General features: G+C 33.7%; 3 protein-coding genes across 3 annotated transcripts; 2 read left to right on the forward strand and 1 right to left on the reverse strand.

Moving 5' to 3' along the window:
- Window positions 1-273: 273 nt before the first annotated feature.
- LOC115446462 (DNA fragmentation factor subunit beta) lies at window positions 274-3,937 on the forward strand. The gene is made up of 4 exons (XM_030173130.2): window positions 274-583; window positions 791-926; window positions 2,042-2,230; window positions 2,516-3,937. Exons 1-4 carry the CDS (start codon window positions 479-481, stop codon window positions 3,154-3,156), a joined length of 1,071 nt encoding a protein of 356 aa, XP_030028990.1. The 5' UTR covers window positions 274-478; the 3' UTR covers window positions 3,157-3,937.
- Window positions 3,938-6,537: 2,600 nt separating this feature from the next.
- LOC115446464 (ribosome biogenesis regulatory protein homolog) lies at window positions 6,538-9,681 on the reverse strand. Its single transcript, XM_030173131.2, has 5 exons — window positions 9,450-9,681; window positions 9,029-9,301; window positions 7,907-8,126; window positions 7,529-7,791; window positions 6,538-6,905 (listed from the first exon to the last, which is right to left on the reverse strand). Exons 1-5 carry the CDS (start codon window positions 9,596-9,598, stop codon window positions 6,758-6,760), a joined length of 1,053 nt encoding a protein of 350 aa, XP_030028991.1. The 5' UTR covers window positions 9,599-9,681; the 3' UTR covers window positions 6,538-6,757.
- A 407-nt stretch (window positions 9,682-10,088) lies between these two features.
- LOC115446469 (phospholipase ABHD3) lies at window positions 10,089-17,871 on the forward strand. Its single transcript, XM_030173138.2, has 7 exons — window positions 10,089-10,315; window positions 12,724-12,893; window positions 13,169-13,379; window positions 13,920-14,124; window positions 14,575-14,871; window positions 14,989-15,222; window positions 15,880-17,871. Exons 1-6 carry the CDS (start codon window positions 10,211-10,213, stop codon window positions 15,183-15,185), a joined length of 1,185 nt encoding a protein of 394 aa, XP_030028998.1. The 5' UTR covers window positions 10,089-10,210; the 3' UTR covers window positions 15,186-15,222; window positions 15,880-17,871.
- The last annotated feature ends 458 nt before the right edge of the window (window positions 17,872-18,329 follow it).

Genomic DNA, 18,329 nt, shown 5'->3' on the forward strand with positions numbered 1-18,329 from the left:
CAAATAGTATCTCCATGTGTAATGAACTGTGAAGAATATCATCAAATTTTGATTTTTACAAGTATAAACAAACAACATGATATTGTATATTTTTTTATAGGTCTTATAGATTCCGAGTTATAATTTTATTTGGTATGCATCGAAGTGTTAAATGGTTTTTATAAGTAGCAACATAAAATTGCATATTTTAGTGTTGCTAATACAATAGCTTTATCAAAAACTGGTGGTTTGGTCACGTCTTTTAGAAAAAATTAATGGCTTGAGGGAAATCTCCAGTTTTAGTGGGGGTTTGGCAAAAATAATTTGGTAACACTGTATTTCATCTACGACTCGCTCCATGGACAGAAATAAATTAAAAAAAAAAAATCTACGACTCGCTCGGGTTTCGAAGTGTGCTGTGATTTGCTTGTTGAATTTTCTTTGTTTTTATTAGTTTTCGTTAATGTAAATCAACTCTGTGAATATTTTCTTCATAATCATGAAAAAAGGATATAAAGTCACTGATGTTCAACGAGAAAAGAAGATTGGCGTGGCCGCAGAAAATTTGAAAGAGTTAATTGAAAAGTCGCGTAAAAAGTTAGAAGTAAGTAATTTCAGATATCATTAAATAGGCGCTAATATGTTGTAATAACACCTATGCCATGTTTTATATTTGATTGTACTAGCGATATTCATTCATAAGGTATGATGTTTATCCTTGAAATTCATTAAATGGGTCAGGGTTGCAGCCTTGGCCGATATTGGCAGTACCTTGACCTAGTTTTACAAATGGTTGTATATTGGGTTTTAGTTCAATGTCAGCTACGCCGAATGCCGCCTCTTTGTAGCGGAGGATGGAACACTGGTCGACGACGATGAATATTTGAGTACATTACCACCACAAACACTTTTCATATTGCTTAAAAAATCTGAAAATATGATAACTGGTATGTTTTTATTCATAGTTTATAGTCAAAATTATATTTGAATTCAAAATCAGAATAAGAGTAATTGGACTTGGTCATTACTAATGAGAAAAGTACAATGATTTTGTTATATTAAAAGACTTATATAAAAATGTTGAATCCCATTAAGTATAAAACTAGGATAACAGTATCACATCTTTTATAATATCCTCAGTGGAAAGATGAATTATTGTTACTACCAAGAGTGGACATTTCATGAGAGACAAAAAATGAATTAGAATAAATTTGAAAAAAGCATATTTACTGACAGATTTCATATAAAGCATGCTGGTAAAGTTTTGAAGATAACATGGTGCTAATGCAAATTAATATAAAAAACATTTAACTTGTTTTGATTTTTTTGAATAGTTATGATATAACTTACATATCATGAATCAATATTAAATCAATCAGTTAAATATATCATACCATTATGATTTTTGTTATATTTTGTGACTTTATAACATAGTTTTAAAGGCATTCAAATATGATTTAATAGGTTTATTGTAGCATGTATATATAATATATAAAGCCTTCTTAAAAATTAAGGGCCAGTTTAGAATCAAATAAATTTTTGAGATAGTAATGGCAGTAATGACTTGTTGTGGTACTTATATGTTTAGATATTAAATATGTGTACTATTAAAAACTTTGAGAGTAAGAATAGTGTAATTTTATCCTATAAATAATATTTGGTAATGTTGAGCATTATTTTTTATGTACCTTGTTATACAGTCCTATAAATCTGCCCTTTAAAAAACTCAATGAATTCATATAAAATTTGGTTTTCAAGTTTTGCACATTCCAGAGTTGTTTGACATTATGCCCTATAATGTTAAGGCAGCCTACTACTACAAATTTGACTACCAACATATTTCATTTTGGTGGGTAACTTAATTTATATTTCCACTGATAATATAGTCAGATGACTATTAAGAGTTTGTTACAACAGTCAGGCAATATGTTATTTATTTTAAAGTAAAATAAAATTATTAAGTAAAGGATTTGTTAATGAGATTTTGTGCAAAAATAATTTAATGACAAGAGGTAAGAAAATGCAATAATATTTTAATGACCTTTTTAAAAAATATTTTTAGATTTCGACTACTACTACAATATGATTCGCTCTACAAAAAAAGAGTATCTAGAGACAGGAGCTGCAGCTAAACAGTTTCTTAGTATCAACATGAAAGAGAAGTTCAAGGTGTTTCAGAGGTATATAGCATCAGCTGATGATTCACACACAATACTCAGTGAACGTTCGGAAGACCCTGGGTGGTTTGAAGGTGAAAACAAGTTTTTTTTCTAAAGTCTTGTAAACCTCACTCTCTAGGGTGTTGACTCATATTTATTGCTGTAAATGGCGAGACGAGCTTGCCGTTCGCCTGATGGTAAGCGATACGACCACACTGTCCGACCATCTCATTTTAAATATAGGCTCCATTTTATCCCGCGAAAATATATAGCGGGACTGTTATCTGATTTGACTAAAAAAGTAATCACGAGGGCGGAGCCGAGAGAAAAAGTTTGTCGTAAAATAAAAATATCTTATTTCCGTTTTCCAATTTCAGGATTAGAGCGCAGTGAAAAAACAAAGGAGCAGTCAATGTCGAAACGCGTAAAGGAGCGAATGCGTGGATATTATTACAAGACAAAGTCGGCTCTACAGTCTTCAGATATTTACGTGTACTCAAAAAATGTACGTGGTAAGAAATTAATCGATCAATTTCTGTCGGAGCTTCGCAAGTTACTAGAAACCAACAAATATAATGAAACGTATTTTAATCGCAAAGCTGAACAAAGCTCACGGCTCTGCGATGAGAAAGGAGAATTTCGATGCGGCGGTCCGTGGAATGCCCGCAACTGCACATATGAAGGAGAACATATCATCAATCCGTACAGGAGTCGCGAAGAGCGGATCATATTCCAAACTTGGAACTTAGATCACAAAGTAGAGTTGTCTCGGTCAATTGTACCAAAGATACTAGAAGCACTAACAAGTTTGTACAATGGTGATATACACTGCGTTTCGTGTGATAAATATACTAAATCGGGTGGTATAGAAACGGATAGATATTTCCTCCAGATATTTACGCGAGAGAACCTGAAGCTCGTGCACATTGTGTGCCATTACAAAGGTAAACATGATGCTCAGTCAGCTGTGTTTACGGTATGTAAGGATTGCTTTGGTGGCCACACTCTTGAATATTAATAAAGTAAATAAGCAACAATCACATAATAATATATAATGTTTTATATTTACATGCAATATATTTTTCTGCATTATTATGCTACTTTAAAAATGATGACCTGTGATAGGTAAAACATTCGAGAATTGAAATTTACAAATCAATTTATTTTATTAATTATATTATGCTTGAGTAACATTATACACCTGTTAATTAGGTTCTCTTAAGAACTAAACAATTTTTCTTTATGTCTTTTATATTTAAAACTCACTATAACAACAATCATGATAAAGGTGCAACATAGCATATTTTGACATAAACTGTTAGATATTTATTGTGAGTTTTTATTAAAATTTTCATAGTGTCTTTGTATAGTGTATTGATATTGTAGTCTTTTTAATGTAGTTACTATAACCAGTTTTAAAATGTTGTTGTTGTGATTGTTTCAAAGTTAAAAGATTTATTCTATTCCTTGATTGATCTCCTATGCCCTTCAATTAAGCATAAGCATACCATTAATTCCTAAGTTTATATAGTTTTGTAAAGTAAATACACAATGTATGAATATTTTGTATCCAATCATATAAGTGGTCCGATCCAAAAAAAACTTGAGAATGACATTTTAAGCTATGTTTTAAGATAAGTTTTTCAGTAAGTAGGTTGTTATTTTAATAATGCCAGTAAAATTGATACACTAAAATTTTAATTAATTTTAAAATTTCAAATTCTTCAAATTAGTATGTGTAATACTGTCACCAAATTGGGCGTATTTGTCAAAATATATTCGGTTTTTGGACCAAGCAATATGAACTTTGTATTCTTTAAGCGGCGATAGCCTAGTTGGGTGTGGAACGGACTGCCAAGACGAATGTCCGCAGGTTCAAATCCCAAGGGCACACACCTCTGACTTTTCTAAAAAAATCATGTGTGTATTCTTTGTGAATTTATCGTTCGCTTTAACGGTGAAGGAAAACATCGTGAGGAAACCTGCACATCTGAGAAGTTCTCTATAGGAATTTCGAAGGTGCGTGAAGTCTACCAATCCGCACTAGGCCAGCGTGGTGGACTAAGGCCTAATCCCTCTCAGTAGTACAGGAGGCCCGTGCTCAGCAGTGGGCAAGTATATAATACAGGGCTGATATTATTATTATTATTATATATTCTTTATGCACAAAGTAATAGTTGCATTAGCCGATAATGCAAAAAGAAAACGATCGAATACGCCAAGTGTGCAGCCATCGTGATATGCTTTTTTTTATTAAGGGATAGAGTGCCATAAACTTCCTACGACTCATGATACAAAACTGAATCTTAGTGTGTGGTTAAGCTTTTTTTCTTCTTTTCAACATGGTATATATTCCACATAGTGAAGGAATCAGGTATACTTTGACAAAAGAGTAACTCCTTATATAAGTGGTATCTGACCATTAATTTAAAAAAGTCGTTGTTCTCCTTGCCTCGCAATAGTCGGGTTATAAGTACCTAACAAATTATGAATTAAGTTCTTAAAATGTCATTCACAAATTTAGGTGTATCCGTTTCATAAATTGCAATTTAAAACAGGAAAAGGAAACTTCAGTGTTATATACAGGGTTTTAGATAGCCATAAACAATTGTTTAATGAAATCAATATGTAACATTATTATGTGAAGATTTTATTTTTACGTTATTGACTGATACGGTACAAGGTGCCAAACTATCGAATTTGATAGAACAAAAACTCTTTACAAGGTTTTGTTAGATATTCTCTAAATTTATCGTTGGTGTTTCCTATTTTATGTAAGGTTGCATTCTAGCTATAGGATGGAAGGAATGTGAACCTTCCATCCAGATTATAATGTATTTAGTATCCTATATGCCTCATTGATAGTAGTATACAATTGTTATTTTTTATTATAAGTGTATCTTATTATAAATATGAATCTTTTTGTTGTGCCTGTACCATATAACTTAGGTTCTACATAATATATTACATCATTAAATGCATGATAAATATTATGTTCATGGCAGTCTGAGCATGACATACATATTTTATTTCGATTGTATTATAAAATTATGTACTTATATGAAATATTTCGTAATTCTTCTTACTATATATAATTTTTAAATTAAAATTACATAATCTCTAATTGTGCGATACCTGTTTCACAGCCGTTTGATAGATATTATATTCGCACACTTTTGATCTTATTCTAAGCTTGCGTTAACTCGCGGCTTAGCCCGCATGTATCGTATTGTAGACTATTTTAGGATAATGGGTAACCCATATTATGATTGTCTAGGACTTAATCTATCTCTATAAGGCAGATGTTTCACTTTTGTAAGGCATGCAGGCTAAAATATGTATATTTCCAGAACACTTAAAAATACCTCCTGATTAAACTTAGGTAAAATAAAAGACATTTATGATAAAAATAATATTTTTAAATTTTTTATTAAAAGTATAGCAATACCTTTAAGACAAGTTTTTGATCCCATTAATTGCAAGTAAATTATTGATGAAATTGGATAGTTTGTGTCAGAATGACAACATTTAGATTGTCACAATACATTTTATTCTGAAAGGAATGTAATTTGTTAAAATGTTTGTTACTAAGTATATGTATGTAGCCCAGTGTATACCCTCTTTTCATATAAATCCATTTAGTAATTAATTTCTGAATAATTAACATTTTTTTTTAATCACGTTTTATTTATTGATATTACAATGTGCAATAGTCGACTACAGTGAACGGTTGTGAAACAATTTCGAGTATTATTATTCTAAGTAAATTAATTATAAAAGAAAACCTATTTTGTGACAATTGTTTACCTACTTTAGATAGGTAGTGAATAGCTGCAAATGATAGCAATACTAACTTCTAAGTAGTTATGCATTGTTATAACATCTCTGGTAGTGAAATATCATAGAAGTTATAGCAATAGTTGAGTGAGTCAATAATTGTTAGTTGATATAAAAGTAGATGCTTCCAGCAAAGCTTTATAGAAATATAGTAAAAATGTTGTGTAGTGCCAAATATTTAGATGTTCTTAATATACAGTATTAGTGATTATACTACCTTTTCCTTTAGAAATGTAGTTAATTTGTATAGTGGTGTTGATAATCAACGATACAATCTTCGTGGAGTCAGTGACTTGTTTATTTTCTTTAAAAACTAGTAATATAAAAAAATACAGTTTATTTATAACATAAAATGTAATTTTTTTGTACTGTTAACTACAATTAAAAAAAACGCCATAGTAGTACAATATATATAGAAAATAAGAAAAATATCAGTAATTTTTAGTATATAATTTAATCTGATAATTATTGAAGTAGATGATGATTAGAGGTGGAATAATCTTAAAGATGTTCTATTTTAAATTATATTAAAAAGCTAGACCATGACATTGAAAGAAATAAATATTGGAAAAAATATGGTTTATTATTTAGATTACCATTTTACTGATTACTATAGTTACATTTCAACTTAAATCACAATCACTAATTGGTAACCAAAACAAATGTTGTGTGCTATTTTTCTGTGACCTGTTACTATCCTATTAAACTAATAATAAAATAAAGGGGTATAAATATAAAAACAATATTGAAGTAACCTTTTATTTTTTATGTCTTACAGTACTTCATCTCCTCTTCCGTCCAGTGGACTTCTTGCTTGGTGCCCTTTGACCTTTGCCTGCTTTAGGTTTTTTCGCTGAGAAGTTAGTTGTGTTACCTTTCCCCTTGCCTTTTCGCATTTTAGGTTTCATGGCTTTCTTTTCTTCTGATCGCCTGCATAAAAAATGTTTATGTGAGCATAGTAATATTTAATAAACATATAAAAATAAACCTTATAAAAACGCCTAGAATAGTTTCACTAACTTAAAAAAAAAACTTCACCTTGTAACAGAGCTTTTACTATTATCCTCTAAAGTCATAGGATGTGTCCTGCATGTGAATTGATATTATCATAATCCCCCTGGCCTCAGATCATTTTACTATTCAACAAGTACTATTGCAGTTTATGTCTATTTTCTAAATGTCTTCACAATCTTGCACATTTATAATAAATTGGAAGCTACTTGTGGCTTTGTCGATGTACAAAAAAAAATCGTGTTACAATACCCCTAAATGATTACTGATCTATAGCACCCTCAGTGCAAAAATAACACCATCTATGTAAAAATTCAAATATTTGCTACAACAGCAAGGTACCATGGCGAAAAGTAGCTTATATTATGTTAGTACAGGACATGGTCAAGCTGTATGCAAAAATTTATTGAAATCTGTCATGTCTTTAATATGTTTCCTTCTAAAAATCATTCAAACATTTTCACAAACATTCACATTTATAATATGATAGTAAGTAAAATTAGTTAGATTACACTTGAAATAATATCATGGGTACTACTCACTGAATTTGCTCAGTATTTATGTGTCTAGCAACAGCTTTGTCCATATCAATTTTGGGTCTTTTGTTGAGAATATTGTCCAACACATTGAGATTGTGTTCTTTTTCTGCTTGTGGGGTAGGTATTGGAGCTTTACGTTTACGCTCTTTGCCTGGTATAAGTTCATGGACACCTTTGCCTCGAGCTTCTTTCTCTTTAGGTAATTTATCTTGAAATTTGCCAAGTGATGCTGTAGATGCTTTAGCTACTGTAGCTGCAGTTGCAAGCTGGAATAGTTAATAATATACTAGACAACATTTCACTTAAATTAGGATAAATCTATAACATTAGTTTGCATGAAAAACCTCTAATAATAATATGTACACCTTAATAATAACTGACCTGATTTGCAGAGGCTTTATCAGAAGTGACAGGAAGACCGACTCTGGGGATTTTGACCTTTCTAGCCCTGGCTATGTTCTTCAGCCTCTGTAGCTCATTCTTCGCCACCTTCTCTGATTTCTCACTTGCTTTCTTCTCATACATATCTGTCATAGGGTCTACATTTTGAGGCACTTCTATGAGCCAATTCTTTTCTTTTTCTGCAGCTGCTTTCTTAAATCTAAAAATAAATGTTTAAATGAATTTTTGCACCATTTTTTCTTAAACATTACATTATAAGTTAATTATTAGGTAATGATATAATATAGCTGAAACCTGTAGTTATCTGCCACACTTTAAAAATAGTTATTGCAATATCACCTTTATTTCTTTAGAATGCTCAATGAACTGCAGTATATCAGTATAAACTGGGTAGACTAATAAAAACAAGTTTAAATAAAATTGGACTGGTGTAATTCAGGACTAAGGCACAAAGGGTTCTTCACAAACTTGTATGTAAGGTATATCAGTTCAAATTTAACAAGCTTAACATTGCCATTCAATACCTATACATGTTTATTGCACCAACCATAAGTAATAAGTTTATAATAGTAAATTTTATTGCAATATTTGTTTTTAGTTTTTTCCTTCACATGTATTGTAAGACATTATTTCTTGTCAAATTATGATTTTATGGCAACAGAAAGTACCCTATAGGTTTTGATTGCCTTGTGAAATTGAAAATATGTGAAAAAAAAAATGGAAATAAATGGCCATATCTTTGGTAGCATAGACATACAAGAGACTATACTATACTATAGTCCTATGTATTTAGTATTTTTTTTAAATTTCCTAAGAAATAGGGTTTTGGTAGATAGACAGACAACAAAGTGATTCTATAAGAGTTCCTTTTTGGATATGCAACCCTAAAAACAAATAACACCACTTAAAAATCCTATACAATTGTAGAACATTCAAATGACTTAAGAGATAAACATTTTCGTAAATACATTGTATTCAAATAAAAAAATTAAAACATCAAATTCTGATTTAAAATTGTCTTTTGAAATGAATAAATATTGAAATAAAAGATTAGAAATAAAGTAGATGGAACCATAAATATTATTAATCAGTTTTGCTTACCCAAACAGAGGAACCCATTTTTGCAACTGTTCATCCCACTGGAGTTTATCTTTCTTTTTCTTATTAATGCCCTTTGCTTTGGCAAACTCTTCCCATTTAGTGAGAGGTCGCGGTTTGGGCACGGGCTTGGCTCGCGGAAGTACCGTAGTGGGTGGTGGAAGGCGCACTACTATCGCCTCTTCGATCCTCTCAGTAGGCAGTTCCCATACTTTGTTCAGAAGTAACTGTGTGTTGTCTCGTGCAAGTGATTGTAAGTATTCATCAGTGTTGGAACTGGAATGATAACGTTTGGGATATAATTTCTGTTGATACATTTATTGCCACACATGGGTAATGGATACAAAAAACGATTGCATTATTATATTGCGATCTATCTATAAATCATCCCTAGACCATAAAAGACATAAAAATAATTACTTACTTCAATAATTTCGTATCTAAGTCATTAGAATCATAGGCTAATAAAGTGCCAATATCAAATTCTACTTCTAAATGTTTATCAACAATTATTGGTTTATATTTTTCAGCTTTTTTCTGTTCTCTGTCTAAAATTTCGTTTACGATTTCCATGGTTTATTTATGAAAACGCTACACATGTGTCACAAACCACAATACGAGGCAAATAACCTCAAAGTAATTTTGACAATTAATGTTTTTTTTTTAAATTCTTTTTTGCGGCGAAGCTAAGGACGAAGTCATACAGTCATATTTTCATTACAAAAAGTATATGCTGAGATGAAGGGCAAATATATAAAGAAAAAGCTGTATATATGTAATTTTTTTTTCGTCGAGTGCGGACGTAATTACAAATTTAGATTTGAAATATTATACAATTCCCAATTCTGTTTCTATTGTAGTCAAAATGGCCTGGATAGACAAAGATTTAAAGCCTAAGTGCTTATAAGAAATTATTCATTACAGCAATATGTTTATTTCCGTGTCGTATAATCACATTTTTCTTCATAAAACTGATCCTTGCACTGCATACAATTATTACAATATTTTTATCGATAGTAAAATATCGATAATTCAACCTTCAGTCTCTACCCTCCACCATGAGCGTAGCGAGTAGCGAATAGCGATGTAGCGATATAATAGAGTAGTAGTCTTCTCTAGAAGCCGGGAAGTATAGCTCCTGTGCAATTGTTGAGATTTTTTCTGTATTTGTTCCGTATTTTTATCATGTCAAGCCCGTTTATGTATATACTGGAGGAAAAAAAGGAGCTACTCGTAGGCTTCTCGTTGTTCATCCTTTATATAACATATTATATAGTGGAAGTTGTGAAGGTAACTTTAATAATTACGCTATTTTACTATAATTACCTTTATAGTATAGACCGGTGCGGTGCGGTGACATTGAATATATTTTTTTTACTAATATTATAAAAGCCTGCTTTAACATTTATTGCAAATTATAAAATCTGTGATATATTTTTTTCGTTAATTGAATACAATAATGCATAGTTGATTAATTATTATGGTTCAGGAAATTCAAACAATATGTAATTTTTTTTTAAATAGAATAAAAAAATATTGAAAGATAGTCGCATTTGTCCAGTACTCTCATAATTATTTATTATATTACTATGCGGCGTTCCTATGTAAAAATTAACAGCTTAGTACTTAATATATTTTTAGTGTAAAGTACATATGTGCATTAGTCCTAATTTTTATCTTTTCTTTACCATCTGTGTCCATTCGTTACGTACGATTTTTAAATACTAATCCAGACACTTTTTGCATTTCGTGATATGCACAAATATCTTACGTAAAATTAAATGTTAAAATTAGCTTATATTGATGTATTCATTATGCATTTGACTTAAAAAAAATGGACGGTAGTCGTAGATCATAAGTCCGCAAATACTGTCAAATGTAAGACATTATAAAATAGTTTTGGTAATGAAATGGTTTACATAAAATCAGAGCCGGGACTCGCGAGTCTTACATGTCGTGGATCGATGACGCGATATTACGACCTTTGTACTAGTCAGTTCGGCCGAGACGCGCGTGTATGATTCGCGTCGAGTCGCTACAGTTTACAGTCTCCCCTGATTGTATTGTTATTAATGAAAGTCTTGTAACTCGTGCTCTGATCATGATACATTTAACCTGATTATTATATTATCTGCTGACCTCAAAATTATCGATTTGTAACACTAACATTTATTTATGAAGACTCTGATTTATTATATGACTAAGGATTGTTTGGTGATAGAAAAGCTAGGATTTTGATTTTTAGAGATCCCTTAAGAGAAAAGGGGAGAAAGTTGTCTTTTCTTGAAGCTGCCTCCTTAGAGCAAAAGTAAATTTATGCATATTTTCTGGATAAAATTAAATTATCAAAGGAATGTCTGCAAAGTTTTATTCCTGTCAATAAAAGATAAATACATATTACTTCGTATCTTTAATTCAACCTCTAAGGAAGTAAAGAGGGAAGAGGTAAACGATTTTCTTGATCATCATATTATATCAATTTATTTGATTTACACATATGGAAAAGGCTACCATTATGATGTATATGCAAATACATACAACGTTCACGAATTTGTGAGGATGTTCACTTAACTTTATTACTTATACTTAATAGGTAACATTTTAATAGTAGCCCAGGAACATAGTAGTTAAGAAAAGGATAATATTTCTAATAATTACTTAATACATAATAGAAGTATGCGATGGCATTCGAGTATACTCGCTCAGGATGCTAGTCGGGAATAGAACCTAAGCCTTCATCTAAGCCTCGCAACCATATTACCCATTTCTCGCATGTTCCATATATTTTGTTCTAAACATTTGTTCAGATAAAAAATAAGAAAAATGACGATATATGTGTAAATAATACATTAGACTCTAGGTAACATAGTTACCGCCTAATGAAGAGACGACTTACCACACCTGTTTTTTTTTTATTTAAACGAGCAATATAAATATAATTAATAATCCATATAAACAAGTTGTTATTTCCTCCAAGGCGTGCCTTAATCGCACTCCCCCCACTGTGGGACTCGCCATCTGCTTGATTAACCACAAACTCGTTACCGTCGTCAAATAGAGTTAAACTCGTCTATTTTCCTTTAATCTCAATTGAATTGCTCAAATTTCGTACCATTCGCTGAAGACTAATATAATATCGATGCTTAAGGTACCTAATAGGTTCTATAAAGCCGAGGTTTTGTTTCTTTGAACGCGCATATCTGCAAACCTGTCTAGGCACTGCTCTAATTATGAAATGCATACTCTTATTATATAGGCCGGTTACATTATATATGTGCTAGATATTAGTATTTTTAGCTCAGGAATGGGCCTTTAGGCGAGCCTAGCACAAGCGCTAACAGAAGCTATTTCAATAAGTCTCAATCATTTTGAAATTTTGAAGCAACTAATTTCAAATTATAGTGAACTCAGGAAGTTGGGGTTCCATATCGCAATGGGGTCGTAGACTCATTTATACTCGTTGTTCAATGTTTACAGGCACACGTTTACCATCGCATTATTTGATATTTGCGATGGCATATTACTTTTTTCTGTTTCATTGACTATGGCAGTTTGAACATCTTGTGTATGATGGTCGCTATCCGGGTGTACACATTTATCGTACGATCACGTATGAAATTGTAATAATAAAGTATACATATACACAAGTGATGGTTTCGTATTTTTTTGATTACAAATAATATGTCGTTATATTGCAGAAACCGATATTGGTATGCGGTAAGGCAGAGTTTCGCGAATTTCTGCAAAATAATGTGCCCCTTCTTGGAGAATGCTATTGGCCGACGCCATGGTGTGTCGAATCACGTCTACAAACAGTCATCGGTTCTATCTTGCGATCTTGGTTATCGCCAACAGCACTCTATCGACGGTGCGTATATTTGCAATTCAAAATTATTACAGAGGTCTTGCTAATAAGTGTTTTTAATTCGAAGAAATTTATTTAATTAAAGCGTGTTTTTGATAAACTTCAAAGGGGTACCGGTTAGTGATTCACTAAAACTCAGGATTGTCATTTATGGAAGGATCTTGAGAGAGCTTAACATTAGGACTTCATACTTAATACTTCAAATTCTAATACAATTATACAATGATGAGGTCCTTAGTTAATCAAGATGCATGGTTACGGAGCTGGCGTGGTTGCAGGGAGGTGCTGGTGTTGTCGGACGGCGGGCAGGTGGCGCTGGATTGGATAGAGCCCGAGGTGGCGGAGCCGCGCGCCGTTTTGTTGGTGTTGCCCGGGCTCACCGGTAGCGTGCACTCTGACTATGTGCGTTGCATAGCCACCGCGGCGCAGAAGCTTAAAACGCGCTGCGTCGTGTTCAACAACCGCGGCCTTGGGGGACTACCGCTTACAGTAAATATTGATGACATTTTTTTCGTTTATCTTGAAATAATTTACTGCCTCGATGGTGTAGTCGTGGTGGGAGAGGTTGGAAGTGGGCAAACTGATATTGGGTTTCTTTTTACTAGTATCAGCTCGAAGTTTGGAATTTGTGTCCGATGTGGCAATAGCCTCACCCATCCCTCGGCATGGGTCCTCGGGCGCGGATCTCGGTCCGCTATTTAATGACGTTTCTTGGGTTGGCTATGCTTCTGGCATTGCTTTAGTCCATGGGCGGTGGATGCTGCTTACTATCTTGCTCGTTTGCCTACTAAGGCAATAAAAAAAGGAGCGTTCTTTATGATGGGCGGAGGGGTGAAGGAAGGGAATAGTTAGCAAACTGTTACAGGCTTCAATGTGAATGTATAACCAAGACATACTGATCTGTGCGCCTAGGGCCTTGGCAAATGTCACCCAGTGTAATGGCGTGCATTCTGCAGTCATGTGTCAAGTGTCGAGTACATTGTTAGTGTCTGCAGTTGACGCGATGGTGATGAGCGTGGTGTGACACAGACGCCGCGGCTGTACTGCGCGGTGAGCCACGACGACCTGGCGGAGGTGGCGCGCGCGGTACGGGCGCGCTGCGGGGACGCGCCGCTGCTCGCCGCCGGCGTGTCGCTCGGCGGGCTCATCCTCGGACACTACCTGGCGGCGCAGGGCGAGCGCGCGCTCGTGCACGCCGCGCTTGTAGTCTCCTCGCCGCTTGACGTCATTAAGGGTTCAACATTTACCTATTATTTAGCTCAACCGGATGAACATTTTGCTTAAGGCGATACCTCAAGGTCCATTTTCATACATTTTGTTTCATATTTAATCTGGGTAACTAAACAAGAATTGCAAGTAAAGAATTTAAATTCACGTCTAGTTAGTGATTAGTTCTCGCAGTTGAAAGAAAAACGTAAAAATAATTAATAATCATGGATATTTCGGCCTTTAAAATTTAATATGACGAAATTTTAAAGGCAGAAATATCCATGATTAGCATACATTAGGTCGTTTATTGGTATATAGTGGTTATTCACCGTTCCACCTTGCTTATTCATAGATACAATTGTACCTACTATACGAATAAACATTATTCCTATTTGTATCTCTACCTTAACAAAATTACAGACTGTCGTATGGCTGATAGCTTACATCTATAATAATAAAATTTGTTACTTTGCAGGTACTGACTACATGAACCGTCTGCCGTTCAACGCGTTATTATCGTATTTGTTAGCGCGCGACATGCGCAACACGATACGTTCGCACGCGCCGGTGCGCGGATTGTCGTGTGATTGGAGACGCGTCGAACGCGCGAAAACCGTGCGTCAGTTCGATGAGGCGTTTACGGCGCATCATTTTGGTTTCGACTCAGTAGAAGCGTATTATCGCGCAGCGACGCTGCGGGACAAACTGGAGGATGTGCGGGTTCCGCTGCTGTGTCTCTGTGCCGGTGATGATCCTTTCCAGCCTCTTGACGGTAAGTTCATCATTGGTTCTAATACTGTACTCATGGAGAAAAGAGCAAGATTAGCGTTCTTTCTCCTATTTTTGTTTGGTGAAAACCCATGAGAGGGCTGACTAAGTTGTGTGGTAGCTATTCCGATGCGCGAGGCGGAGCGGGCGCAGTTCGTGGCGCTGGCGGTGACGGCGCGCGGCGGACACATCGGGTTCCTGGAGGGCTGGTGGCCGGCGCGTGCGCCGTCGCGCCAGTACCTCACGCGCCTCACCGAGCAGTATTTCTCAGCGCTGCTCACGCACCCCGAGTTGCTCCACAATGCGCCTGCGCCATGACTCCACACACTCCACACACGCTTAGTGCCGTAACTACGTAAGTATGTTTTTTTAAACTATTGTGTAGAGAATTTATAGTTGTATAATCTAATTATGGTAAATTATCTATTCGTATATAAGTTTATAGATTTTTTTGGCATTTTAGGTACATACATGCCAAGGTATTGGCTTTGTATCTATATAGTTCTTACATAATTCAGATGTTTGAAGGATACAAATTGCTATTGCATCAACTGTAAAATTGGAAATCTTATTATCTATCTAAAAGCTGTTGGGTAATGTGCACGTGTTTCACGTGTGTATCCGATAACCTTATAGTATTTGAGATTAACAGAATGATATATTTTATAGATATTAAAAATGGTTTCTTCGGAACATTATGGGTCAAATTTACCTATCGTTAGACCACAGTGTTATTTGCCGGTAACCAGCGTAACTTGAATTCTTTATCCAAGAAAATTTTAGTAGTCCAAATACCCAATAGCTTTCTGCATATAGTAGCAATTCTTTATAATACTTATATGTTAATTGAAAAAAATTCTGACCAGTGATTTCATAGTTTGAAAACATTTGTTTCCAATTAACACGGTTAACACACTAATATTGTCTTTAATAACAAATATTTTTAATATTATTGCGCATGTATAATAAATGACCTATTTACAATGTAATTATTTACTCATGTGTTTTTCAGACGGCCCGGCGGCTACGAACAAACGCGGCCATCCACGAGGTTACTCACTGAAACAGCCTATTAGATAGAAATAATTATATTGCAAATATTGCATTTTATAGCATAGGCAACGTCTAGGTTGTGGTGCCTGAGGTTGTATGCAAACAATTTTTTTTTATCGTCTTAAGCCCTCTCGTAATCAGCGATTGAAATGAAAAATGTAATTTATCGCTTTACATTTTCTTGCCAGGAAACTTTTACTACATGCCAGAAATGGTTCAAGGGACTTTTGAGGATGGGACAGGTATATTTTTATTTGCGAGAAATTTAATTTCTTTTAAAATTTATGTATGGACTTCCCCAACTCACCCACGGAACTGCATAGGTAGAATGTAGTAAGCGGTTAATCGTGTGTCAGTATAAATGATTTTTGTCGGTCACACTCAATCATGTGAAAGTTGTTTAGAAGTCTTACCAATAAACAAAACTCATTAACAATATAATTTTAAATTTCAAATAATCGTTAGTGGTAAAGAAACAGATAAAACCGATGTATTATAGACTAAAAAAAATATTGGTAACAAATTAATATATTTTCTACTACAGAATCAACAAATTGGCACATTAAATTGTAATTTCTACAATGTAGATAAATGAGGTATAAAAGCGCAATAAAATGTCCACACGTGTGATCTGCTGACACTCCGCTGACATCTACTGCATCTTACCCTCAGGTCATGGCCTTTACTCCCAACGTCAATACGATCAAAGATTCCACTGCTATTTAAGTATATGTTATAGTTCATATAACCTCATCATGATTATTACTTTGCGGCTAATACTCGCAGTAATCTATGCCATTATACATGAAATAACGTTTTCGATTGAAGTCCCGTGATCGTCCTTGTTTTATTCCTATCGATTATACCGCTCTGTTCAATGTATAAGGAGCTGCACCAAATGATTTTTAACAACGTAACTGATATATCTTACTCTAGATTTGTAAATACGGGTATTTTTGTTACTATGTAATTTATAACGAGGTTTGGTAATGTACTTGTCTAATTTCATATCAATGTGGGCAACGATATTTCATCATTAGATAATAATAATTAATTATTGTTTTTACAAATGTTGCACATTATTGATAGAATTAAATACTAATGAGTGTCAGAGACGTTCACGAGTCACGACGCCCATTGTTACCACTGTGATAATATTAATTTAAGACTAAATTACACTAGTAATTAGACTTGGCTAGATGCTTCTAAAACAAACAGAAAAAGCCGCGCCACTGCGATATTTTGTAACACTGACTTTTGCTTCAACAAGTTGACTGATATAGAGATAAACTATTTATTGAATGTGAAAATTTTCCCATATTGAGAGCTCTCATAACACTCAAAAAATTAACAATGAGTCACTGGAATAAAAAGTCGCAGCCGGCAGCGGATGTAAGCCCGAAGCCGCCTCGTAAAAACTACCGACACTCATTATTCGCAAGCGTGTACAAAGATACACATTCAGTAACAGCCGAGTCTTAACAGTTCACCGAGAATGTCAAGACTCTCCTGTTGTAGGTACTGAACTAAATTAGATTACATGCAAGTTACAAGTCAGCACGCGCATTTCCTAATATTATATTATGCACATAAGCAATGAGATTTTATGACATTCCTTGATTTATCGTAAACACAATATTATTACTATATTAGGGTCGGAAAACTGAAAGTTATAAACGAATTATAATTTAGTAAAGCGTATAATATAGACGTAAGTGAACAGAAGTATCAGTTTTAAGCGCATAGTACGTTACCGCCCGTAAGTGGTCTTTTGGTGAGTACTGATTTTATGAAGCTCAATGTCGCCAGTATTCAGTCCTCTAGAATGCGACTGTGGTTAAGAACTGTGAAAAAGTTCTTAGAAGCAGGAGAAAATGCAATTACTCGAGATTACGATGTAATTTTATTGTTTATTGGTTTATTCAAGTAAATAAATGCTTGTTTTTATAAATTACATTTTTTATTTGGCTCCTTAGTTTGCATTATATTATATATATATACTTATATACTTACGTAACGCCCTCCGGGGCAGATAGATACTTATCTGGGGGTATCAGTTACTATTGAAATTATTGTATGTGAATATATACTCAAATATTGTACACCAATGTAGAATAGTAATTATCTATGTTTATTTTAGTTGTATTCTCCTCACTATTTTTTTATTATCTATCGTGATCCAATTTCTTTCTGTACCTCACTATTATAAAATATAAATATGGCGATTGAGTACATACCATACTTTTTATTTCCCATGCTATTTAAATGCAATTTCATCAGTTATCCTACCTCACAAAAAAACCTAGTGTACTTTAGCAGATGGACAGAATCAACAATTATAGTGGCATTTTATTGTAAAATTAATTATATCATTTTTTAGTAAATAAGTAAGTAGCCGTTTCACTGAAG

This window comes from Manduca sexta, chromosome 12 (assembly GCF_014839805.1).
Source record: "Manduca sexta isolate Smith_Timp_Sample1 chromosome 12, JHU_Msex_v1.0, whole genome shotgun sequence".
In the NCBI taxonomy this organism is placed as follows: domain Eukaryota; kingdom Metazoa; phylum Arthropoda; class Insecta; order Lepidoptera; family Sphingidae; genus Manduca; species Manduca sexta.